The sequence below is a fragment of the Equus caballus genome, chromosome 11 (genome assembly GCF_041296265.1).
Source record: "Equus caballus isolate H_3958 breed thoroughbred chromosome 11, TB-T2T, whole genome shotgun sequence".
Lineage (NCBI taxonomy): Eukaryota > Metazoa > Chordata > Mammalia > Perissodactyla > Equidae > Equus > Equus caballus.
This window is the reverse complement of record NC_091694.1, coordinates 17,350,516-17,375,235: the sequence shown is the minus strand read 5'-3', so window position 1 is coordinate 17,375,235 and position 24,720 is coordinate 17,350,516. Positions and strand designations below refer to the sequence as shown.

The 24,720-nt window shown below is 36.0% G+C and overlaps 1 protein-coding gene across 13 annotated transcripts in view; it reads right to left on the bottom strand.

Annotated features, from left to right (window-relative positions):
- Nucleotides 1-5,339: 5,339 nt before the first annotated feature.
- Nucleotides 5,340-24,720, bottom strand: part of CDC27 (cell division cycle 27) — a 67,891-nt gene continuing 48,510 nt past the window's right edge. For 7 of the 13 annotated variants that reach the window (XM_001501543.7, XM_005597296.4, XM_023652325.2 and 4 more), the window contains 7 exons: nucleotides 22,393-22,545; nucleotides 20,645-20,853; nucleotides 18,315-18,432; nucleotides 15,827-15,955; nucleotides 10,511-10,585; nucleotides 9,548-9,704; nucleotides 5,340-8,376 (listed from right to left, as the gene is read on the bottom strand). In XM_001501543.7, coding sequence (XP_001501593.1) covers nucleotides 8,294-8,376; nucleotides 9,548-9,704; nucleotides 10,511-10,585; nucleotides 15,827-15,955; nucleotides 18,315-18,432; nucleotides 20,645-20,853; nucleotides 22,393-22,545 — 924 coding nt within the window. In that variant the 3' untranslated portion in view covers nucleotides 5,340-8,293. Of the gene's footprint in view, nucleotides 8,377-9,547; nucleotides 9,724-10,510; nucleotides 10,586-15,826; nucleotides 15,956-18,314; nucleotides 18,433-20,644; nucleotides 20,854-22,392; nucleotides 22,546-24,720 lie in introns of all 13 variants that reach the window. The other 6 variants (XM_005597297.4, XM_023652329.2, XM_070226062.1 and 3 more) reach the window with 2 other exon arrangements.

Below are 24,720 nucleotides of genomic sequence, written 5' to 3'. Positions count from 1 at the left end.
GATCCATTGTATTTTTCATCTCTAGTGTTTCTGATTGATTCTTCTTTATAGTTTCAATCTCTTTTATCAAGTAACTCCAGAAGTCGTTGACTTGTTTCTTTATATTTTCCTTTACCTCATTGAGTTTTTTGACTATAGCTATTCTGAATTCATTTTTGTTTAGTTTACTTATTTCTTGAGTCCTCAGGGCATAATTCTGGGTGCTTGTTTTCCCTGTGGTCTGGAGATTTGATGAATTGATGGATGCTGGAAGGATGGGTCTTCCCCATGGTGGTATTATTTGGTTGCAGTTACAGCCTGTCGCCACTAGATGGAGGTCAAGAGCTGCATACTCTGAGTCCTCTGCCTTCAGCCAAGATGGCCAGCACAGCATCGGTTAGGGGAGGGAGGGCACCTTCTGTCCCACGTAGACCCAGTTTCCTGATCAGCTCTCGCTATCTGCTCTCCTGGGGTTTTGGCTTGCTGAGGTCACCCCATGCGGAAGCTTTCCCCCATTAGAGGGCTTCCATCTGGGCTGCATGGCTGTGGGAGTTCTGGGTGATCCTGTGGATGCGCGGCCCCTCCCCCACTCCTTCCTGCTCTGAGCCTCCTGCGGCAGTGATCCCAGTCTTTAGGGGAGGGAGTGAAGTTCTCTCTTACCCCATTCCAGCTCCTCTGACAGGGGCTCCAGCCTCTCCGCCCTCTGTTGTTTGGTTGCTGTGGGTCTCTGAGGATTTCTGTGCTATTATGATCTTTTTGTGTTGGAATATGGTTGCTCTTTTTTTGTTGTATGTTGGAGGGGAAAGAGTCCCGGGCAAGCTCACTCTGCCATGACTCTGATGTCACCTCAATGAGCAGTAATATTTTGAAAAGAATTTTTTTTCTGAGCAGTAAGTCTAAACAGTGTGCTTAAAATATTCAGTAAACCATGTTGTAAACGGATGTGCTGTTATCCATGCTTTGTTGTTCCATTTATAGAGCACAGGCAGAGTAGATTCAGCATGATTCTTAAGGGCCCTAGGATTTTTGGAATGGTAAATGAGAACTGACTTCAACTTAAAGTCACCAGCTGCATTTGCCCTTACCCAGAGAGTCAGCCTGTCCTTTGAAGCTTGGAAGCCAGGCATTGACTTCTCCTCTCTAGCTATGAAAGTCCTAGACGGCATCTTCTTCCAATGTAAGGGTGTTTCGTTTGCAGTGAAAACCTGCTGTTATTGTAGCTGCCTTCGTTAGTTCTTAGCCAGGTCTTCTGGACGACCTACCGCAGCTTCTACCTCAGTGCTGGCCGCTTCCCCTGCACTTCTGCGTTACGGAGACGGCTTCTTTCCCTAAACCTCATGAGCCAACCTCTGCTAGCTTCAAACTTTTCTTCTGTAGCTTCCTCACCTCTCCGAGCCTTCAGAGAATTTAAGAGTCAGGGCCTTGCTCTGGATTAGGTTTTGGCTTAAGGGAATGTTGTGACTAGTTTGATCTTCTATCTAGACCACTAAAACTTTCTCCATATCAGCAATAAGGCTGTTTCACTTTCTTATCATTCATGTGCTCATTGGAGTAGCACTTTTAATTTCCTTCAAGAACTTTTCCTTTGTATTCACAACTTGGCTAATTGTTTGGTGCAAGAGGCCTAGGTTTTGGCCTATCTCTGCTTTCAACATGCCTTCCGCACTAAGCTTAATCATTTCTAGTTTTGATTTAAAGTGAGAGACATGCTACTCCTTCCTTCACTAGAACACTTAGAGGCCACTGTAGGGATGTTCATTGGCTGAATTTCAATATTTTTGTGTCTCAGTGAACAGGGAGGCCCCAGGAGAGGGAGAGAGACAGCAGGGGAACAGCTGGTCAGTGGAGCAGTCAGAACACACATTTATCAATTAAATTTGCAGTCTTACATGGGTATGGTTTGTGGCTCCCAAGAACAATTACAGTAGTGGGGCTGGCCTGGTGGCATAGCAGTTAGGTTCGCACGTTCTGCTTCAGCGGCCTGGGGTTCGTCAGTTCAGATCCCAGGTGCGGACATGGCACTGCTTGGCACACCATGCTGTGGTAGGCGTCCCACATACAAAGTAGAGGAAGATGGGCACGGATGTTAGCTCACGGCCAGTCTTCCTCAGCGAAAAAAGAGGAGGACTGGCAGCAGATGTTAGCTCAGGGCTAATCTTCCTCAAAAAAAAAAAATTACAATAGTAACATCAAAGATCACTGATCACAGATCACTAAAACAAATATAATAATGAAAAAGTTTGAAATATTGTGAGAATTATCAAACTGTGACTCAGAGACATGAAGTGAGCAAATGCAGTTGGAAAAATGGTGCTGATAAACTTGCTCCATACCGAGTTGCCACAAACCTTCAATTTGTAAAAAACACAATATCTGCAAAGCACAAGAAAATGAGGTGTCCCTGAGGCATATCTTGGACATATTGTGGGTTTGGTTCCAAACCTTTGCAATGAAGCAAATTTTGCAATAAAGCGAGTCACCAATTTTTTTGCTTCCCAATTCATATGGAAGTTATGTTTACACTGTACTGTGGTCTATTGAGTGTGCAGTAGCATCTTGTCTAAAAAAACAATGTACATACCTTAACTAAAAAATACTTTATTGCTAAAAAATGCTAACCATCATGTGAGCCTTCAGCGAGTTGTAATCTTTTTGCTGGTAGAGTGTCTTGTAAAAAACACATTATCTGTGAAGCACAATAAAACAAGGTACGCCTGTGTTGTCTATGGCTGCTTTCTCACTTTAGCGAGAGTTGAGTAGTTGCACATAGACTGTATGGTCTACAAAGCCTTAATATATACTATCTGACATTTTATAGCGTCAGATATAGTGTGTATATAATTATACATGTAGTGCAGATTACACTGTACATACATAATCTGACCTCATAGTTTATATTTTGCAACTCCTGATCTATCACTTGCAGTTATATTGGCATAATCATCTGAATCACTCAAATAATGTTGTTTGAGGTGTTGGATTCTTCTCAATACTTTGTGAGTTAACACTTTACTGGACAAGGTGCTAAGAAGAAAAACTCATCAGGAGTTCTTAGTTTGTTAATAATGAAAAGACTTGATTGGGTAAAGATATTTCTTTGTATATAATGACACAAACTTTCTTGCCAGTTTATTGCACTTGTCCCAATCGATGCTACATTTGTGCCCACACTCATCTGCATCTCGAGTAACACTAGCACTTATTTGCTTTTTATTTAGCATTTATGGATCACTTTGATATGAGAATCTTCTTTCATCTTTACAGTCATATAAGGTTAAGGCATGTATTACCTGCTTTATACAAGAGGAAACTAAGGCTTTGAGAAACCAAAGCATTTGCAAAAAGCAGAAAATCTTTCCCAGGAATAACTTGGCAGACTTTTGCTTACATATTATTGGCCAGGACTGGGTCATATAATCATCCCTAGCTGCAAGCGATCTTGGTAAATTTAGAATCTGGTAGAAGGGGATGAGTTTGCTATGACTGGTTTAAATAAATCATGATTATCACCTGGGGTTGGACATGGAAACTGAGCTTTTGTTAGGAAAGAAGGGGGGAAGGGCTGTTGGCTCAGCAGCCAAGGGCACCTGCCACACTGCCAAAGAGAAGTTATTGCTTTTTGTCAGTTGGTCATATATTCCACTTACTATACATAAACAAATGGGTATGGCTGTGTTCCAATAAAATTAAACAGCCAATGGGCTGATTTGCCCTGCAGGCCATAGACAATCCCTGTTCTAGATTAAAAGTTTACTATTCTCCAGTGAACTCCTCTCACAGGATCAAGTCTTGAGTTTTACATGTCATCTCCACTCTATTAACACCATTGTGTATTTGCACAGTGCTTTAGTTTTACAAAGCACTTCCATGATGATTTAACAGATTTGATCTTCAGTCCTCTGTGAGCTAAAAAGGATAGATCTCTTCTTTGTATTGATGAGAAAAACGTTTAAACGAATTGTTCAACATCACACGGCTACTGAGGGGCAAAATCTACGTTTCCTAGATAGTTTTTGATGCTTTTTAAAAATGCATCACTAGAAATCTTAATTCTCCTTCATTGTTCTTAGCTTCCACTGTTACACCTTTTCTTAGTCAAACTCTAGTGAAGCATTATGCATTTTCAATGACTTGAATTTTCTTCTTAAATTCAGCTTTTAACCCCAAATTGAAAATTCTATTTTGAGGGTGTTGAATATAAAAAGAATGCTTGTGATAGGGGAAATTGGTAATGAAGAAAATCTAGGAATTGAGAGGAAATTGAGGATTTAAAATTTCCTATTTTAAAGCAAATTCTAGTCACTCAAGGAGAAAGAACACACTTTCAACTTCAGTGTGAGAAGAAAAGTAAAGAGGCAGGATACAGACCAAAGCCCCATCAGAGGACTATGCAGATGACAGATCTGGATCTGTGGTTAATAATAAAGTTTCCTCTGCAAAACCCAAACTTATATGATACTCTACTATCAAAATGCTAGAGAAGACACCTACCAGGTAACATTACACATATTTGAAGCTTCCAGAGGAAGTCCAGAATTAAGTAAACGAGTCTGAACAGACATTAATGCCCAAAGTGTCCAGCTCTATCATCTAATAGCTAAGTCTCGGTTTTCTTTTCTGTAAAATGGAGTAATACCTACCTTATAGGGTCAAGGATTGGAAATATTGTACACAAAGCAGGTAGCACAGTACACATGGCAAGATCTCATTAACCAAGCCAAAGAATACTTCCTGGCTCCAATTTCTAATTGTCTCTGTGTGGCTGACAGTAAATGGCAGGTCCTGGGGAAGGTTATGAAGTCTGAGTCGTGTCTTCTGATCTGCCTAGCTCATCCTATTTCATGTATCTTTCTCTGTTGTTATGCTTTCTTCAAGTCTGAACAAAACACTTCAGCTCTCTACACTTTCTCCAAGATATCAAACTGGAGTAAAATTTAGTTTCCATCATCTTTTTTCAGATCTTGATTTTTAAAATAGATTCTAACTGGAACAAAAGGGCTTGGTGTCCCTTTTAAAGGAATTTCAGAAATCACATGATTAAAGAACAAGCAGTTGACCTGCAAAGTAGCAGCCACTGGCAAGGGGCTTCTGTAGTTGGAAAAAAATATATTCTAAAAATTGCCATTTTTTGTCACAGTATTTATTTTGAAATTCCAAATATTACTAAAAAATAATGTGTTTTTAAAAATATATACTTATATATATTAGAAGAGGATGTAAGTAAAAAAAAAAAAATTTGAGAAACATCGCCCTAGACTTTTGTGGAACATAAAACTGTAATCTTTCACTGTCTTGCTGTGCCTTACTATAAAAATACAGATGGCACAGCTCTGATATAGCTTTAACAACTTGATTAGAAATTGCTTTCAAAAGTAATTTATTTTGATTTTCCATATCTTTTAATGAATTGCAAATATATTAACAGAAAAGATCCCCCCCCAAGACTGTACAATTTCTGAAATAAGTCAGGAAAAGCAAAAAGAAGACAAAAAATTACATTGTTTCAATGCAAATAGAACACACACATCACACCCACACTTGCATTTTCCCAGGTTTTCACAAAGAAAACGGGTCACCATATTTCTCAGTGAAGACCCATACTATACTCTGGCTAATCAGAGACTTCCAAACTTTTTTCTTCAAAAAGAACATTTTTAATAGACTAAATACTGGTTATCACTGAGTTTTTGTTTAAGGTACAACAGCAGCATGGTTCAAATGTTACTTGCAGTTCTTAGAAAAAATAAAAACTTTAAAGTAATGAAATACAGAAAAAGAAGGGACCACCTTTCATTATTTTGAGTACCATTGTTCTCTGGAAAAAATATTTCCAACCTCTTAAAATCCCAGACTTAAGAACCATTTCCAAGGGGAAGAAAATAACCAATGCCACAACATAACTTCTGAACAAAAGTGTGTGTGTGTATATATATATATATATATATGTATATTTGTGTAAAAAGCTTAAAGAGAAAAAAAATGTCAAAGTATTTAGTATTTTTAATTTCCTTCAAAGTAACTTGTGAAATTTGACGCAAATATTTTGCTTGATCAAAATGCATGTTCTCTTCTGGTTATTTGATCCCCATTCTATGCAGAGAAAAAAAAAAGAAAAAGAAAAAAGAAAGCCAGAAACAGTTACTAGGTGGGAAATAAGGCTTCAAACACCTAAATGACTTTGAAAGTAGGTGTGAGGAAAAATGAACTAAGGCCAAGCTCGGGCTGAGTGGCCCTCAGCCAGCCACTGCCATGGTGTGCCTTCCACAACTACCCTTTTATCCTTGGTCTCAAAATTAGTACCAGAAAGACTCTCACCTCTGGCACAGAACATAAATTCCTACTACAAAAAGGTAACTAACTATACATCAGCAAATTATGTTCTGAACTTAGCATTCTCCAGGCTTTGTAACATAGAGCTCAGGTTGAAGCTTTGTATGAAACTCTACATTTGATACTGTTACACAGCCAACTTATGATTTGCCAATTAAAAAATAAAAGAATATAAAATTAAATATTATAGAACTAATGGATAATAAAATGGGATTAGTTAGAATCTAAGTGCTAGCTTTGGGAATTCTTAATGATATTCATTTACTCCTAATCTTTCCTTTTTCTTATAAATTATTTTTTTAGGCAGCATATATACATAGATTTAGGCGAAATTTTGTTAAAGACCTCTCTGGCACCCAATACCTAATCTAAGACTCTGACTTGAATTAATTTATAATGGTATCTAATCCACATTCAAATGAGCAGATTAACAGTAAATGATAGAAAATTGCTGAATCTATAGGCTAAAATTTTTTTCACATCTTATGTAATCCACCTTATTTTCACAGCTTGACTAACAAATACATGTAACCAGGTAACCAGTAGATAAGTTTGTCCTTCATCAAATAATCCAAAATAATAACTGTAGGCCTGTCATTCATAAGAAACTATAATTTGTTATATTCTGATACTGGCACTTAATAAAATGTGAACAACTAAAGTTTCTGTAAAATTTCATTACAATAAAGGAGATACACAATTTAAGACTAAATCTGTTACTGTGGAATTCCAATCATTCTCATTTTATTATGCATAATTAGATCTTTAAAATTATGGCCATTCCCCAAAGACACCAACCTGTATTATGACAAATTCAGGAGAAAACTGATCTCCTTCATAAGAACGGGGGTTTTTTGCAGCTAAAAATTTCCAATATCCTAAACCCAATCACTCTTAGTAAATGTTTTGGTGACTCACACTACTGAAAATAATTTGAAGCAGAGAGCCAAAAGGAATGGAAATGACCCCAACCATAGGTAACTACACATTCTTGCTTCTGCTTAAACACTTAGAAAAGTCAGAGATACTGTCTTGAACAAATAAGATTCAAGGTTATGGTACAATTCTGATTGTATTAAGGCTTTCACTATCATGATCTCTTAAAGTCTCTCCACTTTAGTGTTCTCATTTTGATTCTTACGGTGAACTTAAATGGTCATTAAGGGCCTTGTTTTGACTTTTCAGTCAGCAACCACTCTATCGTCTCTGAATGTTAAAGGTGATCCCAAAGAGCTCAAAGAGAAGAGGCAATATGGTAAGGACCAACTTTAAAGTTTGCAATACCAAGACAACAATGATCAACACTCTGAAGCAAGATGAATAAATTAAAATTCTTGGTTAGACATTAAAGCATTCTTGCCAAGAAGAAGTGTACATTGTATGGAGGAATATTTGATTCCTACACATGAGTCCCAATATGCCCATCACATTTGTTTATGGGAGATACTGCAAGTTTAAGGTAATTTACATTCCTTGGCAATCAAGTTACTCTGTTATAGGCAATGTCTTTTATTGTTCCATCTGGCACTTGCTAACACCATTCTTGAAGAACCTAGAAATGAAGGTCATTCTGTTTATCAGGAACAGAACCAAATAAAAACAAATTTTTAGAAAAATGACCAAGAAATTCTGGTTTATCACTATTTTCCATATCTAATGGTTCCTTCAAGATAAAACATAACTCTTCCTTCCATGATAGCTTTCCAACAAAGGTAGATTAAAGAAAAAAAAGAAAAGAAAGGTTCCCACCCTACCCCCCTAAATTGTCATTCATACTGGTGAAAGAGCCAGTCTTGTTAGCAGCTAAATATTGCACTGCCTTTCATTTTGTGTACAGTCAGGGTCCAATGAAAGTGGCACACTCATGGTATAAGTGATGGATGATGACAATGCCGGTTCAAGAGTGAAGACTCAGTATATGGAAGGACAAGAAACATGTCAGCACTAGTCACACATCCAGTTGCAAAAGTCTGATTTCCAGAAGTTAAAATTCATCACTTTCAGCTGCATGAAGTTGTGTGTCATCCGCATCTGTCATGCTGCTCTCCTGGGATTCATCTGTTCCCACTTTAAAAATAAAACAAAAGCCTACAATAAAGTGTCTGACAAATATTTCTTGTTGGTTCATGAAAACAAGTAAGGAAAACTATTATATTCAGAGAGATGAAACCTTAAATAAAGACCCTTAAAAGTTCTGATATCCTTCAATTAAATGCAATTCAAGTTTCTTATTTTACAGCATGTCTGAGAAGATTAGTTTATTGCATTTAACCTTTAAGAGTTTTAACTACTAAAACTGCCTCTCCCTAATGAATTCCTTATTCTTATGCCAAGAATTAACACTAGTTCTCTCAGACATTAAAAAAAGACTGATATTCCCTCCAATTGTTGACTCTACTTTGGGGATAATCCTTGCTAGTCCAGAAAAATACAGAATATAACCTTCAGTTTAAAAACGGTTATTGGGATTATAGGAATTATAATTTCACCAAGCTTTCTGGAACAAAGCCAGAGCCATCTTAGTTTATCTTATCAGAAGTTTCTCAATTCTCTTATTAAAAAATATTGATCCTTTAAGTCTTGGTTCTCACTAGTTATTTTAAGACACACGCAATTTAGGGGTAGAGTATTTACTGCCTTAAACTTATAATTCTTTGTTCTCTCCTTTCTTGATCTCTCAATATATATATTAGCTACATTTTTGGATTTTGGATTTGCCAGAACTACTCAGAATTTAAATATCCACTACTACAGATCTGTCAATACTTTAAAATGTGCACAAATTTATTATTCATTCACTTAGCATACTGTCACATCTACCCTTTTCCCCCTACTACATTCCTATGAAGCAGATAGGACAGGCAATAGTTACACATTCAAACCTAAATTGAGGCACAGGTAAAAATCAGCAATGGATTTGTCACAGTCACACAGCAAAGCAGATCCAGAACTGAGACTAGTTACCTGACTCCATCAGCACTTTGTTATATCACCCTGTTCAAGCTTCCTAAAATTCCATTTAGTATAAAGAATATACCATGGTTAAAAAAAGAACATAAAGTGCAGCGCACAAAACCTTATGCACAAGGTAGCTTTCTAGATACTCAAAAAAATTTCCGTGTTTATTCTGTGTCACAAAGAAATATCTGTTCCATCTTACTAAGTCTGATGCGGTGTTTCACTAGCTCTCTGGTTTGAGTAACCACAAGTAAACCTAATTCACGTGAATAATACTCACTGATCTGTTCTTCTTGGGTTATTGGCTCCTCATCATCTGGAAGGTAGCGTTTATCAATTGCCTCTTTAATCTGGTTATTGGCTCCTTTAGGATCTAAATCCATAGCCCAAGAGAAATTCATCAGGGCGAGGTGCGTTTGACCTAACTTCTTGTAAACCTAAAAATAAACAGCAGCACTACATTTTTCATTAAGTTGTGAGCTTCAACTATAAAATCTTAAACATTTACAGTTTAAATTAGGCTCCTGATTTATGTGCTAGAAATCCATTCTGATGAGTAGGACATTGTCATCCTATAGAAGAACTCATACCAACTTTTGAGTCCCTTTTAATATATTCAGATAGTATTTTCAGAATTCCTTGCCTTTCTCACATAGTGAGCTTTCAATAAATCACACTCTGACTGGAACGATGACAACGGGAAGAAATGGACTATAAGCTGCTTGATTAGCATTCACTTATACAGATTTTAAATGGAGTTATATCAACTCTCAACACCTGTCCACCGTTCCCTGCTACCTTAACCAACTGGCATCTGGGACCCAGTCTTTCAAGTCCTGACCAATCTGGCCCTGGAAATCTTGGAAGCCATTTCTTCTAATTAAGACAACACAGTGCCATTCATTTTCTTCTTTAGGGGGATATCTAAGTATTTTATTGATAATTGGAAGTTAAGGGCTTTCTAAGACGTAGTCTCAGTTATGAATTCATTACTGGCCATTGGTTGCAAGTGCTAATATACTTCCAAAATCACAGCTAGGTTAGGATTATGGGGGGTTTTCCTGCTTCTTCATTAGGTTATCTTCTTAAATGTTAAAACTAAATCCACTCTTCATTCCCAGAGCATTTAATTCAGCACTCTAGTTGAATTTGCTCAATAGATGTTACACAATAAGTATATTTATTCTTTATAAGTTAATATTTGTTATGCAAGTCAGTTTAGGACCAAGGCCCCAATCTTTACCTTTCCTATTAAGAAGTAAACGAGGGATTCTTTGGGAACAATTTGTTTCAATTCTTCAAGTTCTTGTAAAGCAGACTGAAAAAAGCAAAGAAAAACAGAGTAGGAAAATTTTACCAAGTTTTGACTAAGCACGTGTTTTTATTTCATTTTCCAAAGCATCTTAACTAAAGCTTATTAGAACTTAATCAATGTACTTCCTTATTGCATTAATTCCTGTTGTTGTGAAAATAAAATGCATGAAAAATACTTATGAGCTAAGAAACGGCAGGAATTCACCAGAGTACATTGAAAACATACACACGCAGATGGTGACAACTCTTGTCACAATTTTATTTAAAATAACAATACTCCATCACACTGTGTGTGAAAGTGTTTTGAAGACTGGCTGTAGAACAAAACAATTCCAAAGTTCTGTTAATAGGCTTCTGCCATGATGTGAGCACTACAGCTTTGAAAACCAACCTGCCATTTTAACTAATGATGAGGAGCCTAAAATTTCACCCTGTGAATTGCATTAAAACTATCTAGTAATCTTTTGACCATTGCTAAAGGGTTAGGGAGACTGAGAAGAAAGATAGAGAATTAGATTTGTATTTAAAGGAAAGATATGAAGGTTAAAAATAAAATTGGCTCCCCAAATGAGGTACTATCCATTTTTCACCTAGCAAATGGACAAAAATAAAAATAATTTGATGTTACATAAAGTTACCATGAGTGAGGAGAATCTGATATTCTCATAACTGAGACTGGAACTGTAAATTGATGCAACCTGTTTGTGAGGACAATCTAGCAATATCTATTAAGTCAAAAACTGCATTTAAGCATTGATTCAGCCATCCTATTGCTAGGAATTTATCCCAAGGATATACTCAAAAAAGTTCACTAAGTCATCTTTATAAGAACATTCAACCCACCATGCTATTGCAAAACACTAAAGGCAATCAAGGTATGTCTAATCATAGCCTAGTTAAATAAATTATGGTCCATCCTCTATGGAACACTAGATCTGTAGGTGTGCAATTGTATGTTTAAAGAAAAAAAAGCAAAAGCAAGATACAAAAGAGCATGTACAGTGCTATTTCTTTTGTAACAAAGCATACATACCACACACAAACAAATACAGTTACGTGGGTATTCACATAAATATTTTATACATAGATTATGTGGGCATATGCATGAATTTTTTTTTCCGGGAAGAAATCAATATATACATGCCCCTAAACAAGGGAAGAATGGTTTAAGCTTTGGGGAGGAGATGACTGAGGGGATGGGGGAGGCTCCTATTTTTCACTTGGTAGCTTTCTCTACTATCTGAATTTTCTAACATTATAAATATTATACTTTATTCCCCTTAATGTCCACAGAGGTTATCTACTTTTTGTTTTCTTGTTTGTAGTAAAACAAAATCCAACGTAAGTTAGGTTAAAAAAAAGATAAACACCAAGTATCTATTCATGAGTGCTAAGTGAAGACAGCAAGTTGTAAAACAGTATGTGTAGTTGTATTAGTTTTCTTTTGCTGTCATAACAAATTACCACAAATTTGATGGCTTAAAACAAGACAAACTTTTTATCTTATAGCTCTATAGGTTAGAAGTCCAACACGAGTCTCACTGGGCTAAAATCAAGGTGTTGGGACGGTTGCCTTCCTTTCTGGAGGGAATCTGTTTCCCTGTCTTTCTCAGCATCTAGAGGCTGCCTGAATTCCTCGGCCTTGTAGCCTCCTCTCTCTGTATTCAAAGACAGCAAAGGCAGGCTGAGTCCCTCTCATGCTGGTTTCAACTACAGCTGGGAAAGATCCTCCAATTTTAAGGATTTATGTGGTTAAACTGGGCCGACATGAATAATCCGGGTGCCCTCGGCAACCCACGGTCCTTAGCCTTAATCACATCCGCAAAGTCTCTTTCGCCATGTAAGGTAACACACTCACAGGCACCCAGGATCAGGGCATGGGTATTCTTGAGGGGCCATTATTCTGCCTGCCACTATAGCATAAGCCTACTGTGTTAGGAACAATTCAAAAGTATACAAATAATGAGACAAAGATCTAGAGAAGTATGATCTGAGCTGTGAATAGTGCTCCTCCCTGGAGGGTGAATTTATGAGGCACATTCAACTTTGTATTTTTTGTACTTTTATATTATTTGGATTTTTTGGTAACAAGCATATTATCTTCATAAAAAAACCCCCACAAAGATATAAAGAATAAAGCAATGATCAAAGATAGTGGGCTAGTAAAGTATCACAAGACTATGAAATTTAGGTAACATAAGGGAATTTCTTTCTTCATCTATTGGTATAAGACTTTAGTTTTATTTCTCTAAAAAGGGTATAAAGAACAAGGAACTATTATAGTTCTATATTTCACAGTTCCAAAAAAGTTTAATACATTTTCCCCCCTTAACCTAAAGCTAAATGTAATTTCTTGGCTTTTGTAAAATTTTTATTGGCATTACCTAAAATAAAAGATTTGTCTAAACTCTTTTCATGGGAAGTAGGGTGAAAGCAGCTGGGTGGTAGGTTCACAGGGATTCTCATCATATTATATGGTGTTTGAAATTTTCTATAATGAAAGAGGAATAAAAAAGAAGACTGAAGGCAACACACACACACTTTTGTGGGCAGTGTTATTTGTTTAAATAAAATGCGATGCTTTTTACACAAGCATGTAGGGGCTCCGATGCATCCTTAACACTTCACCCTCTTCCTAACTGCTGGGAACCCAAGAGAAATAAACTCGAAGGACTACTAGGCTGAATGAGTGTGACAGTCACACCTGCATGTCAGGGAATGGAAGATTTATTACGTATGATAATTCTATGAGGTAGACTGTTCTTTTTTCCATCCATAGTGTTACCGATCGTAAAATATTTATGGAATAGAGTAGCAAAATGAGAGTCTGTGGTCATGGATGTTAGTTACTTAAAACTATTCAAGAACATTACTGAGAAGGACTGACGAAGCCTGTATCACAATGAAGAAGCTTGATGCTGATTTCAACACCGCAAAGCAGCAGATCTCATGCTTTTTGTTCTCCGGACCTCTTTACATTCTTAAAGCTTATTGAGGAACCCAAAGAGTTTTTGTTAATGTGGAGTATAGCTATCAATACTTACAATATCAAAAATCAAAACTTGAAAAGTTTAAAATAACAATAAACTCATTACATGTTAACATAGATAATGTTTTTTTAATGAAAAATAACTTTTTCAGAACAATAATAAGTCAGTGAGAAGAGTGGCACTGCTTAACATTTTTGCAAATATCTGGTTAACAGAAGACAGCTGGATTCTCTTATCTGCTTCTACATTCAATCTGTTATGATAAAGTCATGTAGCTTCCAGAAAATTCCACTGTACATTCGAGAGAGAATGAGAGTGAAAAAGGCAAATAACATTTAAATATTATTATGAAAGTAGTTTTGACCGTGTGGACTTCTTAAAAGGATTTTTGGGGACCCCACAGAAATTCCCAGAACATACTCTGAGAACCAATGCTTTAAAGAAATCTTAATCAGGATGATGCACCCCAACCCTTCTCTACTGCTATTCCACACACAGTTCAGAATGGATATGTTTCCTTTCTAGGAGAGGATGTTGTAATTGTCATCAAAATTTCATACATCTATCATGCCTCCTCCTCCCTCTGATAATCTACTTACAAAGACTCATTGAGAAATAGTGTCTAACATAGCATCAGAGCTCTCATTTTTGTCCCAAAAGACTCAAGACCTACATGATGAGATATCAACACAAACATGAAATAGGGTGGTGTCTAGCAATGTTTTTGCCACAGAGAGGTTGATGTAGCCCTCTAATACCATTTGATTTTCATTTTGGAGTCAAGACATTTCAGAAGCAACCAGTAAATTTTCCTTATGCTCCATTTTATATTATTTTAATATAGACATATTGGATATATCTATATCTAATCCATGCATCAAAGTAGGCCTTATAATTTAGCCAACTCCCAAACTGGTACTCAAAAACGGCTATAACAATACAGCTTGAACAACAGGTTAGATTAGAACTTAGGCTTCTTGAAGCAAGTACAGGGCTGATTTATATGGCATACGTGGTAAGTGTGTTGGCATTAAAATGGCTTTAAGAATACTAAATTGAATAAAATCCTTCAACTGATGAACCTCACCACACATCAATGAAGCAAAAACATAAAAACAAACAGTGAGTTATAATTACAGTACCTCAAACAGCAAGTTAAAAGTTGAAAAATGTTTGTTAGATTTAAAAGAGCCTTTTTTAAAAGGACAAAAACAGTAGGACTAGACATCTACTTCTTCATAAAGAAAAATACAGTAAGACTAGAGGAATTACTGACTAGATGACAATTATTGAATAAATTATACATTTGATCCTTTTATATGTCTTTACTAGCCCTGAAAATAGTTAAGACCTTATCATTGTTTTTGTATTTTTCAATTTCAGCAAATTTCAATGTGTATTGGAAGAAAAGATTTCTAGGGAAAGAATCTATCAAAATGGAACATTTGGCCCAAATTTTTCTCTGCACTTAAATTTTGGGTATTTTTCGGTAACTTTTTACTCCTTTTAGTAAGAAGAGCCTGAATTTATTAAAAAAGTAACCTGAACTTTAAATCAAAACTTTGGATTCATGGTTTATGATTGAGTAGATGATCATAAAAATCTCACGTCACTTTAGCCTCTTTTTCTCTTTCTCAATTTTCTTTATCTTCTTTCCTCAATACTTTTTTTCAGGCTACAGATCCATAATTCAAAAAACAGAGTGAGAGGTAAAGAAAGAAACACATCAGACTAGACGTAGTCTCCTTGATATAAGCTCTCATAACTCCCTATACTTTTCCTTTATAACTCAACATGTATTGTTTTTTGCTTATTTGCTTACTGTCTGTCTTCCCTCTGTAAGGGTACTAGATAGTAAGCTCCTCAAAGACAGGAAATGTGGTTGATTTGCTTGCTACTATATACTTAGTGCCTGACATGTAATAGGTACTCAATAAATATTTGTCGAATAACGCACACACATTCATTTGTCACCTGTTCACATATTTTGGTTGTAAGAGGACGGAAAAACTGTTTCCATATACAGAATCTTTACAAGGGATAACCACATATTCCTAAATATCCACACACCCATCCTTCCTATGAGTATTTCATGAAGAAATAAAATCATAAAAGAAAATGAAATAGCTTTTGAAAATGGGGAAAATGAACTATTTGAAATAAAAATTCAAGTATAAATAACTTTTGGTTTATTAAAAAAAGGGGCAAAACTTAAGCTAATACAGTGCCGAACACTATTAAGATATATATCTTACCTTATATTTTTCATTTGCAAATAAAACTGAGGCTCTGTGAAATTTGCATAGAGGGTTCTTGGGATCAATAACAATGGCTTTGTTTAGGGTATCCAAAGCCTTCTCAGATTTTTTCAGTGCATGCTGAACCTATAAGAAATAAAGATCCTATTAATGTTTCCTTTTGATATTTATAAAGAAAAGTGAGAACCAAATAATGTGACTCAAAACCAACATAAAGATAACAAAACTACTAGAGATAAGGTTGTATGGTTGAATTGGATGGTCCATTGGGTTAAGTGGACTTAGTAATTGATTTACCAAACTATCTCTAAAATCTCTTCCAATTCTAGTTGAAGAGAGTTAAAGATGAGAATACCGAAGTCCAGAGATGTTACATAACTTCCTCTAGGATCAGAACCTAAGTCCTCTAGCGCCCAATCCACCATTATGTAACCATAATGATAATCAAGATTCTATCTTCTGAGAGGTATTCAGTTATCTTTAAGTCTAAAAGACAAGAAAAATCTTGGTTTTCTCTTCACAAGAAAATCGCCACTGTTTAACTAGATGATACTCACATTTCAACAGTTTTATTATGGTCCTCTAAATATTAGGCTTTTCAAAATTGTCCAAAGAACACCTAGAGAATTTGGCTCTAAACCTTTACCAACCCTATTTCACTCAGAACAACTAGACTTTTACCTATTTTAGTAATTTACTTTAAAAATAATAATTCTGCTTTACAAATTTGAAAACCCTTGATCTGTAATACTGAGAAGTAAATAATTTAAATAACTTAAAATAAAAAAAAATACCCCAAGCCTCACTACTCATTCTCGTGTATGTACTCATGTTCTGCTGTGTTCCTCCTTGGACGAATTATATGTTAAAAATAAAGTGGAGTAGGGGCCGGCTGGTGGCTCAGCGGTTAAGTTCTCACGTTCCACTTTGGCAGCCTGGGGTTCGCCAGTTCAGATCCCGGGTGCGGACATGGCACCGCTTGGCCAGCCATGATGTGGTAGGTGTCCCACATATAAAGTAGAGGAAGATGGGCATGGATGTTAGCTCAGGGCCAGTCCTCCTCAGCAAATAGAGGAAGATTCACAGCAGTTAGCTCAGGGCTAATCTTCCTCAAAAAAAATAAATAAATAAAGTGGAGTAAATGTATGTGGCTGTGGAACTTTAAACAAATGTCACTAACAAGAACGTGAGAGTAGGTACTGCAAACATCTGGTAGCTAAATTCATCTAGGCAATGATCTTTGCAGAAGGTTATTACTACATGTGGCCAAATAGTCTGCCCACAGGACCGAAATCCTAACTACTAGCTCCCTAACAGAGAAAAGCATACTCTCTTATCTGACAACTCCAAATAAACCACTCAAAATTTTAAAACCATCTGTTCCACAATAACTTCAGAAGAAAGCCTATTTTAAAAAATGACCAACTTCACTAAAAGGTATCAAGAGATACTTAAGATTGATTTACTTAAGTAAAGCGATGAAAAAAATTTTAAGTACATATGCTTTCTCTATATTTTTTGCAGAGTACCTAACTATAAAAGAAAATTATAAAGAACTAGAATGCCTCCCCCAAAACGAACAGTGAAATTCCAAACTAACATAACTTCCTTGTATGCCCGTTTCCACAAAAGCCAAACTTGCTGAAAGAAAGAAAAAGGGGCAGGAGAGAGGAGGAGAGAGGGGTGGGAGAGCAAGAACAAGAACTTAAAAGTACCATGCTTCAGAGTAACTAACAAATCTTACCTTTTCTCCTATCAAAGTACAACCTATTATCAGATACATTTAAAAAATATAAACATAAATGTGCTCCTTATAAGAATTTTAATTAGTTCTGACACACCTATAACATTCAGAAGCTTAAACAGAGAACCATTTGTCTTGAAATATTAATTACTTAATTTAAGGAGCTAAACATTAACATGGAAAAATGATTTCGAAAATATGAAGTATCTTATGTGAGTCTTCTAACAACCCTCTGAGGTAAACAAGGTGGTATTTTTTGTCATTCATAAAACAGAAGCTCAGAGAAATTAAGTGACTTGCTCAAGGGATGAGGGGACGCCAGTGATTTCTCTTTTTGCCAAGCAAAAAGGTGATATTTTTGGCTGTAAAAGAATCCAGGATATTTTTTGAAGAATAACAACAATAGGGGCTGGCCCCGTGGCCGAGTGGTTAAGTTCATGCGCTCCGCTGCAGGCAGCCCAGTGTTTCATTGGTTCGAATCCTGGGTATGGACATGGCACTGCTCATCAAACCACGCTGAGGCAGCGTCCCACATGCCACAACTAGAAGGACCCACAACGAAGCATATACAACTATGTACCGGGGGGCTTTGGGGAGAAAAAGGAAAAAATAAAATCTTTAAAAAAAAAAAAAGAGTAACAACAATAAACAAAAGCTCTAATTTTCATTATAGCAATTAAGCCAATAACAAACACATTTCAAAAAAGAGATTAAATGATCAATGTTTAGAAAGCTACTTACGACTCCAATGTGGCAAAGTAAAACTGAACTTTGAGGGTTGATATCCAGTGCTTTCTGGAAATGCATTTCTGCAAGGCTGAATTTTTCTTGCTTGTAATAAATCATTCCTAAACCATACCTGAAAGGATAAATAAAGTATAACTTTAGGGATGTGAACTTTCGGCTGCTAATTTAGTTCAACTAATAAAAGGATACGTATGGAACCGGACATTTTAAAAAACAAGCAGAAAAATACTGGTGGTCTTTAGGGGGCAAAAACTATTAGTCATGAAAAAAATAACCACAGTATTTTAGACAAGCCACTTTTACAAATACAAACAATAAATCAAATCAATCAAATAAAATTATGACAAAGGAGGAAAAAACAAAGTACACTGTTAAACCCACCACCATAATCTAGATTTAAGAGCTAATTTTTACTGAGTGGTTATTATACGTGTGCCAATAATTTTGTTAAACTCTTTATGTCAATTACCTCATTTAATCCTAGGAGGAGCCAAGGAGATAGGTACCATTATCATTTACATTTTCAGATAAGGAAACTGAGGCTTAGGGAAGTTGAACAACTTGCCCGAAGTTATACAGTTGTTTAAGGATTCTAACCAGATCCTTCCTTTATGATTCTAAACTCTAAACTCCTAACAATGCTGTTTCCATATTCTTTGTCCAAATGCATAGATATTTTATAGCATCACAATTACAGCATGCATATTATGTTCCACTTCCTCCTTCCCCACTTACTGTATGAAAAATATGCCTCTATAGACTGCAAAACCTATAGACTTCAAAATTATACTTTTTAAAGGCTTCAAATAGACTTCAAAATCACACAATTTTAAAGGCTATGTAATGTATATTAAGTTGATACACAGGTATTTCTCCCAAATTTTCAAAACATCAAGTGAGTATAGTGTGACTGACTTACATTAAGGAGGCCTCTCTTGACTATACCTAGATAACGACGATATGAAATAAGCACAAAATGAATAAGAAAATCTATCTGCTTTATTTGAGTGGCTTTCTTTATCATTATAATGGTGTTAGAGGTGAAGAAAAAGTATAAAAAGCTCTGTGCTAATAGTGGTGCAGGCAGGGATAACACAAGAAAGACTATCTACTTTGGAGTTGGAACAATCAATTTACTTAGTGTTTAGTTAGATACTTAAAGTTACCTAAATACCTCAATATTGAATTCTTCTCAGTAAAACCTTGCCAATCTGAATATTCCTCCCCTTCTCCAACTGAAACAATTATTTTTATAACATAATTTTTGATATGGTAAGCTTTTTAAAGAATGCAACTATTGCAATATGGCAGAACAGACCTCATACATTTAAAAAACAACATAAGTCCTCCTAAGAACTGAGTTCTTGAAATGTTACAGAGAGAACTTTCTATTTATGCGAAGAGAAGGCAGTGTTGGCAACGCTGACTGTTTAATACGTCAGCAGAAGCTAGCACCTATCAGGCCATCTTTCAGGCAATGCATCTACTTAGAAATGAGACATAACCCACTAAAAAACATATACACACAAATCAAAAAATATATTTTAGTAATGTAGTGCTTCAATAATAGAATTGATTCTATTATCAATCAGCAAATATGATAAAATTCAACTATAATGATTAACCCAAAAGATAAAAAAAAATCACGTCTGATATAAAAACTACCATAGAGTTATGTTATCAGAATTACACTTCTTGATATTGAAACTTTTAAGTTACTTGAGAAAAATACAATAAAATGTCAGCAGCAGATATAGTGCTGAAGTAGAAATAAGAACAAACTTTTCCATGTCTTCTTTGTTTGATAACAATATGAGCCAGATAGTAACTTCCTAAATAAAGACATTACTTAATAAACTGGAACACTGAGTTCTTAATAAGTTTAATAAATTAAAACCAGTACTTAATAAACCATAACACTGCCAAAAAGTACCAACTAGTGGATAGTTTTCAATGTTTATTTTCCATTATTCAATAGGTAAATTATACTATTGCTCTCCACTTTCTATCCTAATCACCATTTTAGTGTTCTAAGAAAAAGTAATAAATCAAGTAACAAAACCAACTATTTGCAAAAGTTTGGTAGAAGAAAAGGCTGAAACTGTTGAGTATGAGGATCTGATATTGTTTCATGATTAGTTAATTTAAGAGTTTGTTAAATGTGTCAATTTCACATAAAAAACATTTTGGTTAGAAGTTATCAACCAGTATGTACCATTCTTGAGTAACAGTAACCAAATTCATGACAATAGAGATAACTAACAAGAAAAATTACTATCAGCCCCATCAATAAGACATTGTCTTCGCACTTCATTAGCACTTACCATGCATTATAATGTCTAGGATTGACTCTGATAGCATTTCGAAAACAAGCCAATGCTTTGTCTAATTCTTCAGTTAACACAAACTCATGCCCTAACAGAGTATAGGCATAAGCATAATTTGGATCAACCTGGATAGCTCTCTGGAAGAATTTAATTGCAATATCATGTTCCCGTTGCAAACTGAAACAGTTCCCTGCAGCACACCAGGCCTTTAAAAAAAATGGAAACAAAAACCAAATGCACAATTAAAATTTTGTTTTAATTTTTCTAACAAAACCAAATCTCTGACTAAAATCAAGACTCAGATCACTTAGAACAGAGAGACAAAAACTGAAGAGTTTTAATAGATATGGCTGATCCTCATTATTCACGGATTCCACATTTGCGAATTTGTCTACTTGCTAAAATTTATTTATACAACCAAAATCAATACTTGGAGTGCTGGGGCTGGCCCCGTGACCAAGTGCTTAAGTTCGCATGCTCTGCTTTGTCGGCCCAGAGTTTCGCCAGTTCAAATCCTGGGCACGGATATGGCATCGTTTGTCAAGCCATGCTGAGGCGGCATCCCACATGCCACAACTAGAAGGACCCACAACTAGAAATACACAACTGTGTACCGGGAGGCTTTGGGAGAAAAAGCAAAAATAAAATCTTTAAAAGAAAAAAAAAAAACAAACTTGGAGTGCTTTAGTGGTCATTGGTGGACCCAATATATGAGTTATCCAATAGGCATATTCTCAGTTGAGGTCGAAAAAGGCGACTCTCTGCCTTGTTTGAGAGGATGGAGACCATAGAGGGGCAGTGTAGTGTTGTACAAAAAGCTCCTGCTATGGGGCCAGTTGGACAGAGTTTGAATTCCAACTCTAGCACCTGTTTGTACTGCAGCCTCAGGCAAGTCTCCTTAACACTCTGAACCTCATTTTCCATTGTGTAAAACAAAGAAAACAGAATCTATCAGGATGAGTTATTTTAGGATTTAACATTATAATCTGTGTGAGAGATGTGTGTGTTATTTCCCCTAAGAGCAATGGTTCGGTATTTGCTAACTCAGTGTTCACAGAGACTACAGAACATAACTAACAGGAATAATGAAAATTGATTATTTTTAATTCTAAGTTTAAATATGTTACAAAATATTCTTGAGATGTACGGAAATACAATACTTACAGGATTGAAGCATGTAAATGAATTGTGCCTTTGTCTTAAAATGACAACTAAAATCACTATTTTACTTTAAATTAGCACGTTTGCCAATCTACATAATTTCTGCTTAATGACCTTTGATTTTGGAAACAGCAATTTTTTTCTTTTTGGTGAGGAAGATTCTCCCTGAGCTAATATCTGTGCCTGTTTTCCTCTATATTGTATGTGGGATGCCTCCATAGCATGGCTGATGAGTGGAGTAGGTCTGTGCCCAAGACCCCAACTCACGAACCTGGGCTGCCAAAGTGGAGTGCACAGAACGTTAACCACTCGGCCACAGGGCCAGCCCTCGTGACAGCAATTTTTACATATCTAAATCTTGATTAATCCTGAATGAAATATCTGCTTTGTGATTTTTTTTTTACATGTGAATCTGCACCATATATTCTAGGACCTTCTCGTCTTCTCTGAGTCCCTGCCTGTAGGGAAGTGTGTAAAAGTAAGTGTGAGTGACAATAAATGGTACTGGAATTATTTGGTTTATCTCCATTTAGTAAGGGTGATCAAAAGATAAGTATATAAACAATGTGTTTCACTTAACATACCTCTGGTGAATTTTTATCCATGTCTGTTAAGTCTTTTGAAAGAACTGAAAGAGCAACATCTTTTTGAAGATGCCAAAGTGTTGTAGAGTAGATCTCCATGCCTTCAACTCTGTAATTCTCAATCCTTCTAACCTCTGAGAATATTCTTTCAGCCTGAAATAAAAAAACTAGTAAGAGGAGAGTAAGTTGATACAATTTACAGACAGGTAGAGCACTGGGCACTGTTCTCATAGGACCTAAATGCTGCCTTTTTTTTTTTAATAGTGTTTATGTGAATTAGTAATAACACAAGGTAAAACTGAGCAACCTTCCATGGTAGGTCAAATATTGATGTACTCACATTCACACTCTACCTAGTTTTTATACATAAGGCATGGTCAGAACATGCACTCTGAAAAGAAAATTTAAATTTCCACCAAAAAGAAGAATCATCTATACAAAGTTATAATTTAAAAAGGACAATTTTTTTTTTTTTTTTGAGGAAGATTAGCCCTGAGCTAACATCTGTCACCAATCCTCCTCTTTTTCCTGAGGAAGACTGGTCCTGAGCTAACATCCGTGCCCATCTTCCTCTACTTTATAAGTGGGACGCCTGCCACAGCATGGCTTGCCGAGTGATGCCATATCGGCACCCGGGATCCGAACTGGTGAGCCCCGGTCCACCGAAGCAGAACATGCCAACTTAACCGCTGCACCACTGGGCAGGCCCCAAAAATGACAATTATTTTATTCTCAAAAAGCAAATTCCCAAGTTTTAATAATGGCTTTACAGAACAACTCTCTCAGGAAAGGTGAGAGGAGAATGACTTCTGTAGCACAAAACCTATTTTGGTAATGATTTTTATTAAGAGGTTGTGTTGAAAACTTTAGGGGAAAAATAGGTTCAGTTGGCCACCAAGCCTATGATGCTGAGCACTGAACATATCCACCAAAGTGGCACCTGCTGGGAATTGTAGTTGCTATCTAGTACTTCCCTTTTCCTTTGCAGCACTCTCCTGACTTTAGGGTCCCTCCTCAGCTATCAGGTCAAATTTTTTCCTCATGACACTCACAGCTCCCAGAACTGTGTTTCTCTCCCCCTGAAGTTTGAGGCTTTGGGTTACATAAAACCAATTAGTTCCCTAGTTTATCAGTTCAAAAAGTTCAAAATTCTGAAAGTCACGGTGAGTTTTGAATAAGTAGTATCTGGACTGTTCTTAATGAAGATGACAGAAAATATGAAAATAGCATTTCTAAAACTAGGACTTAATTCCAAGAAATGGGCATATACTGTCTAGGATTAGCTTGATGATTTCTAACTTCCCTGAATTCGTTTAAGAGTTACACAGGTAAGTTTTTCAAATAGGCATTGGTTTACAAGAAGAGAGACCCAACCACCAGCCAAATACAGGTTTTGGAAATTATTTGGTTTCAAACTTTACAGAATGTATCACTTCCTCTGAAAAGTGACTGTAGCATAGAGAAAAAGAAAAATGATAAAAAAAAGACCCTCACGAAATTAAGTTAAAACAAAGGCTTTAGTTGAATATCTGGGTCTCTGCTCTACACTTAAGTGGAAACAACAAAATTCACCTGTTTTAAAGTACCTGTGAAATAATAAATTAGAAATAATTTTGAAAAAGACTTGTTAAACACAGGTTTTACCTGTGTACCTGTAAAAGACCATAATCCAAACATGGGTCTTCCAGCAATGCATAAGGCTTTCTGTCTATAACTCTTTTCTGTCTTAGACAAAATTACACAAATATTTACCTTTGGTATTTATTCTCTACCTGGAAGAACACTTCACCCCTAGAACTTTGCATGGAGGAAGGAGTAACTTTCTATCTCCGAGGACACTTTTCAAAAAACAGCACCATACTTCACTGTCCCCCAATCTCTTTAACATCCTTCATCTTTCCTTCATATGACTTAGCTAGCTGTCCTTATACATTTATTGGTTTACAACCTGTCTCTTTTACTAGAACGCAGGCTCTACGAAGGGTAGCAATGATCTGTCTAGCTGTATCACAGTCTGGAAGAGAATCTAGGACATAACATGCACTGGAATATACACTGAATAAACAAATTGAAAGTAAATAGGGCAAAAAAAAACCTTACTATAAACTTTAAATAATTTATGTTAGAGGAACTTTACTATAATACCTAGGTTTCTTAAAGGTTTTTTTCTTTTAATGTTTAAGGGTGGAGGAGAAAATGCTTTAGAAGGATAATTGGGGAGAAAATTCAAATTGAAAATTAGAATTTTCCTTGGTTTTATGTTAATCATTCTCTCTTTTTCTGGTACGAACAGGTAACTTAAGCAATTAATGAGATTAAAATTAAAAG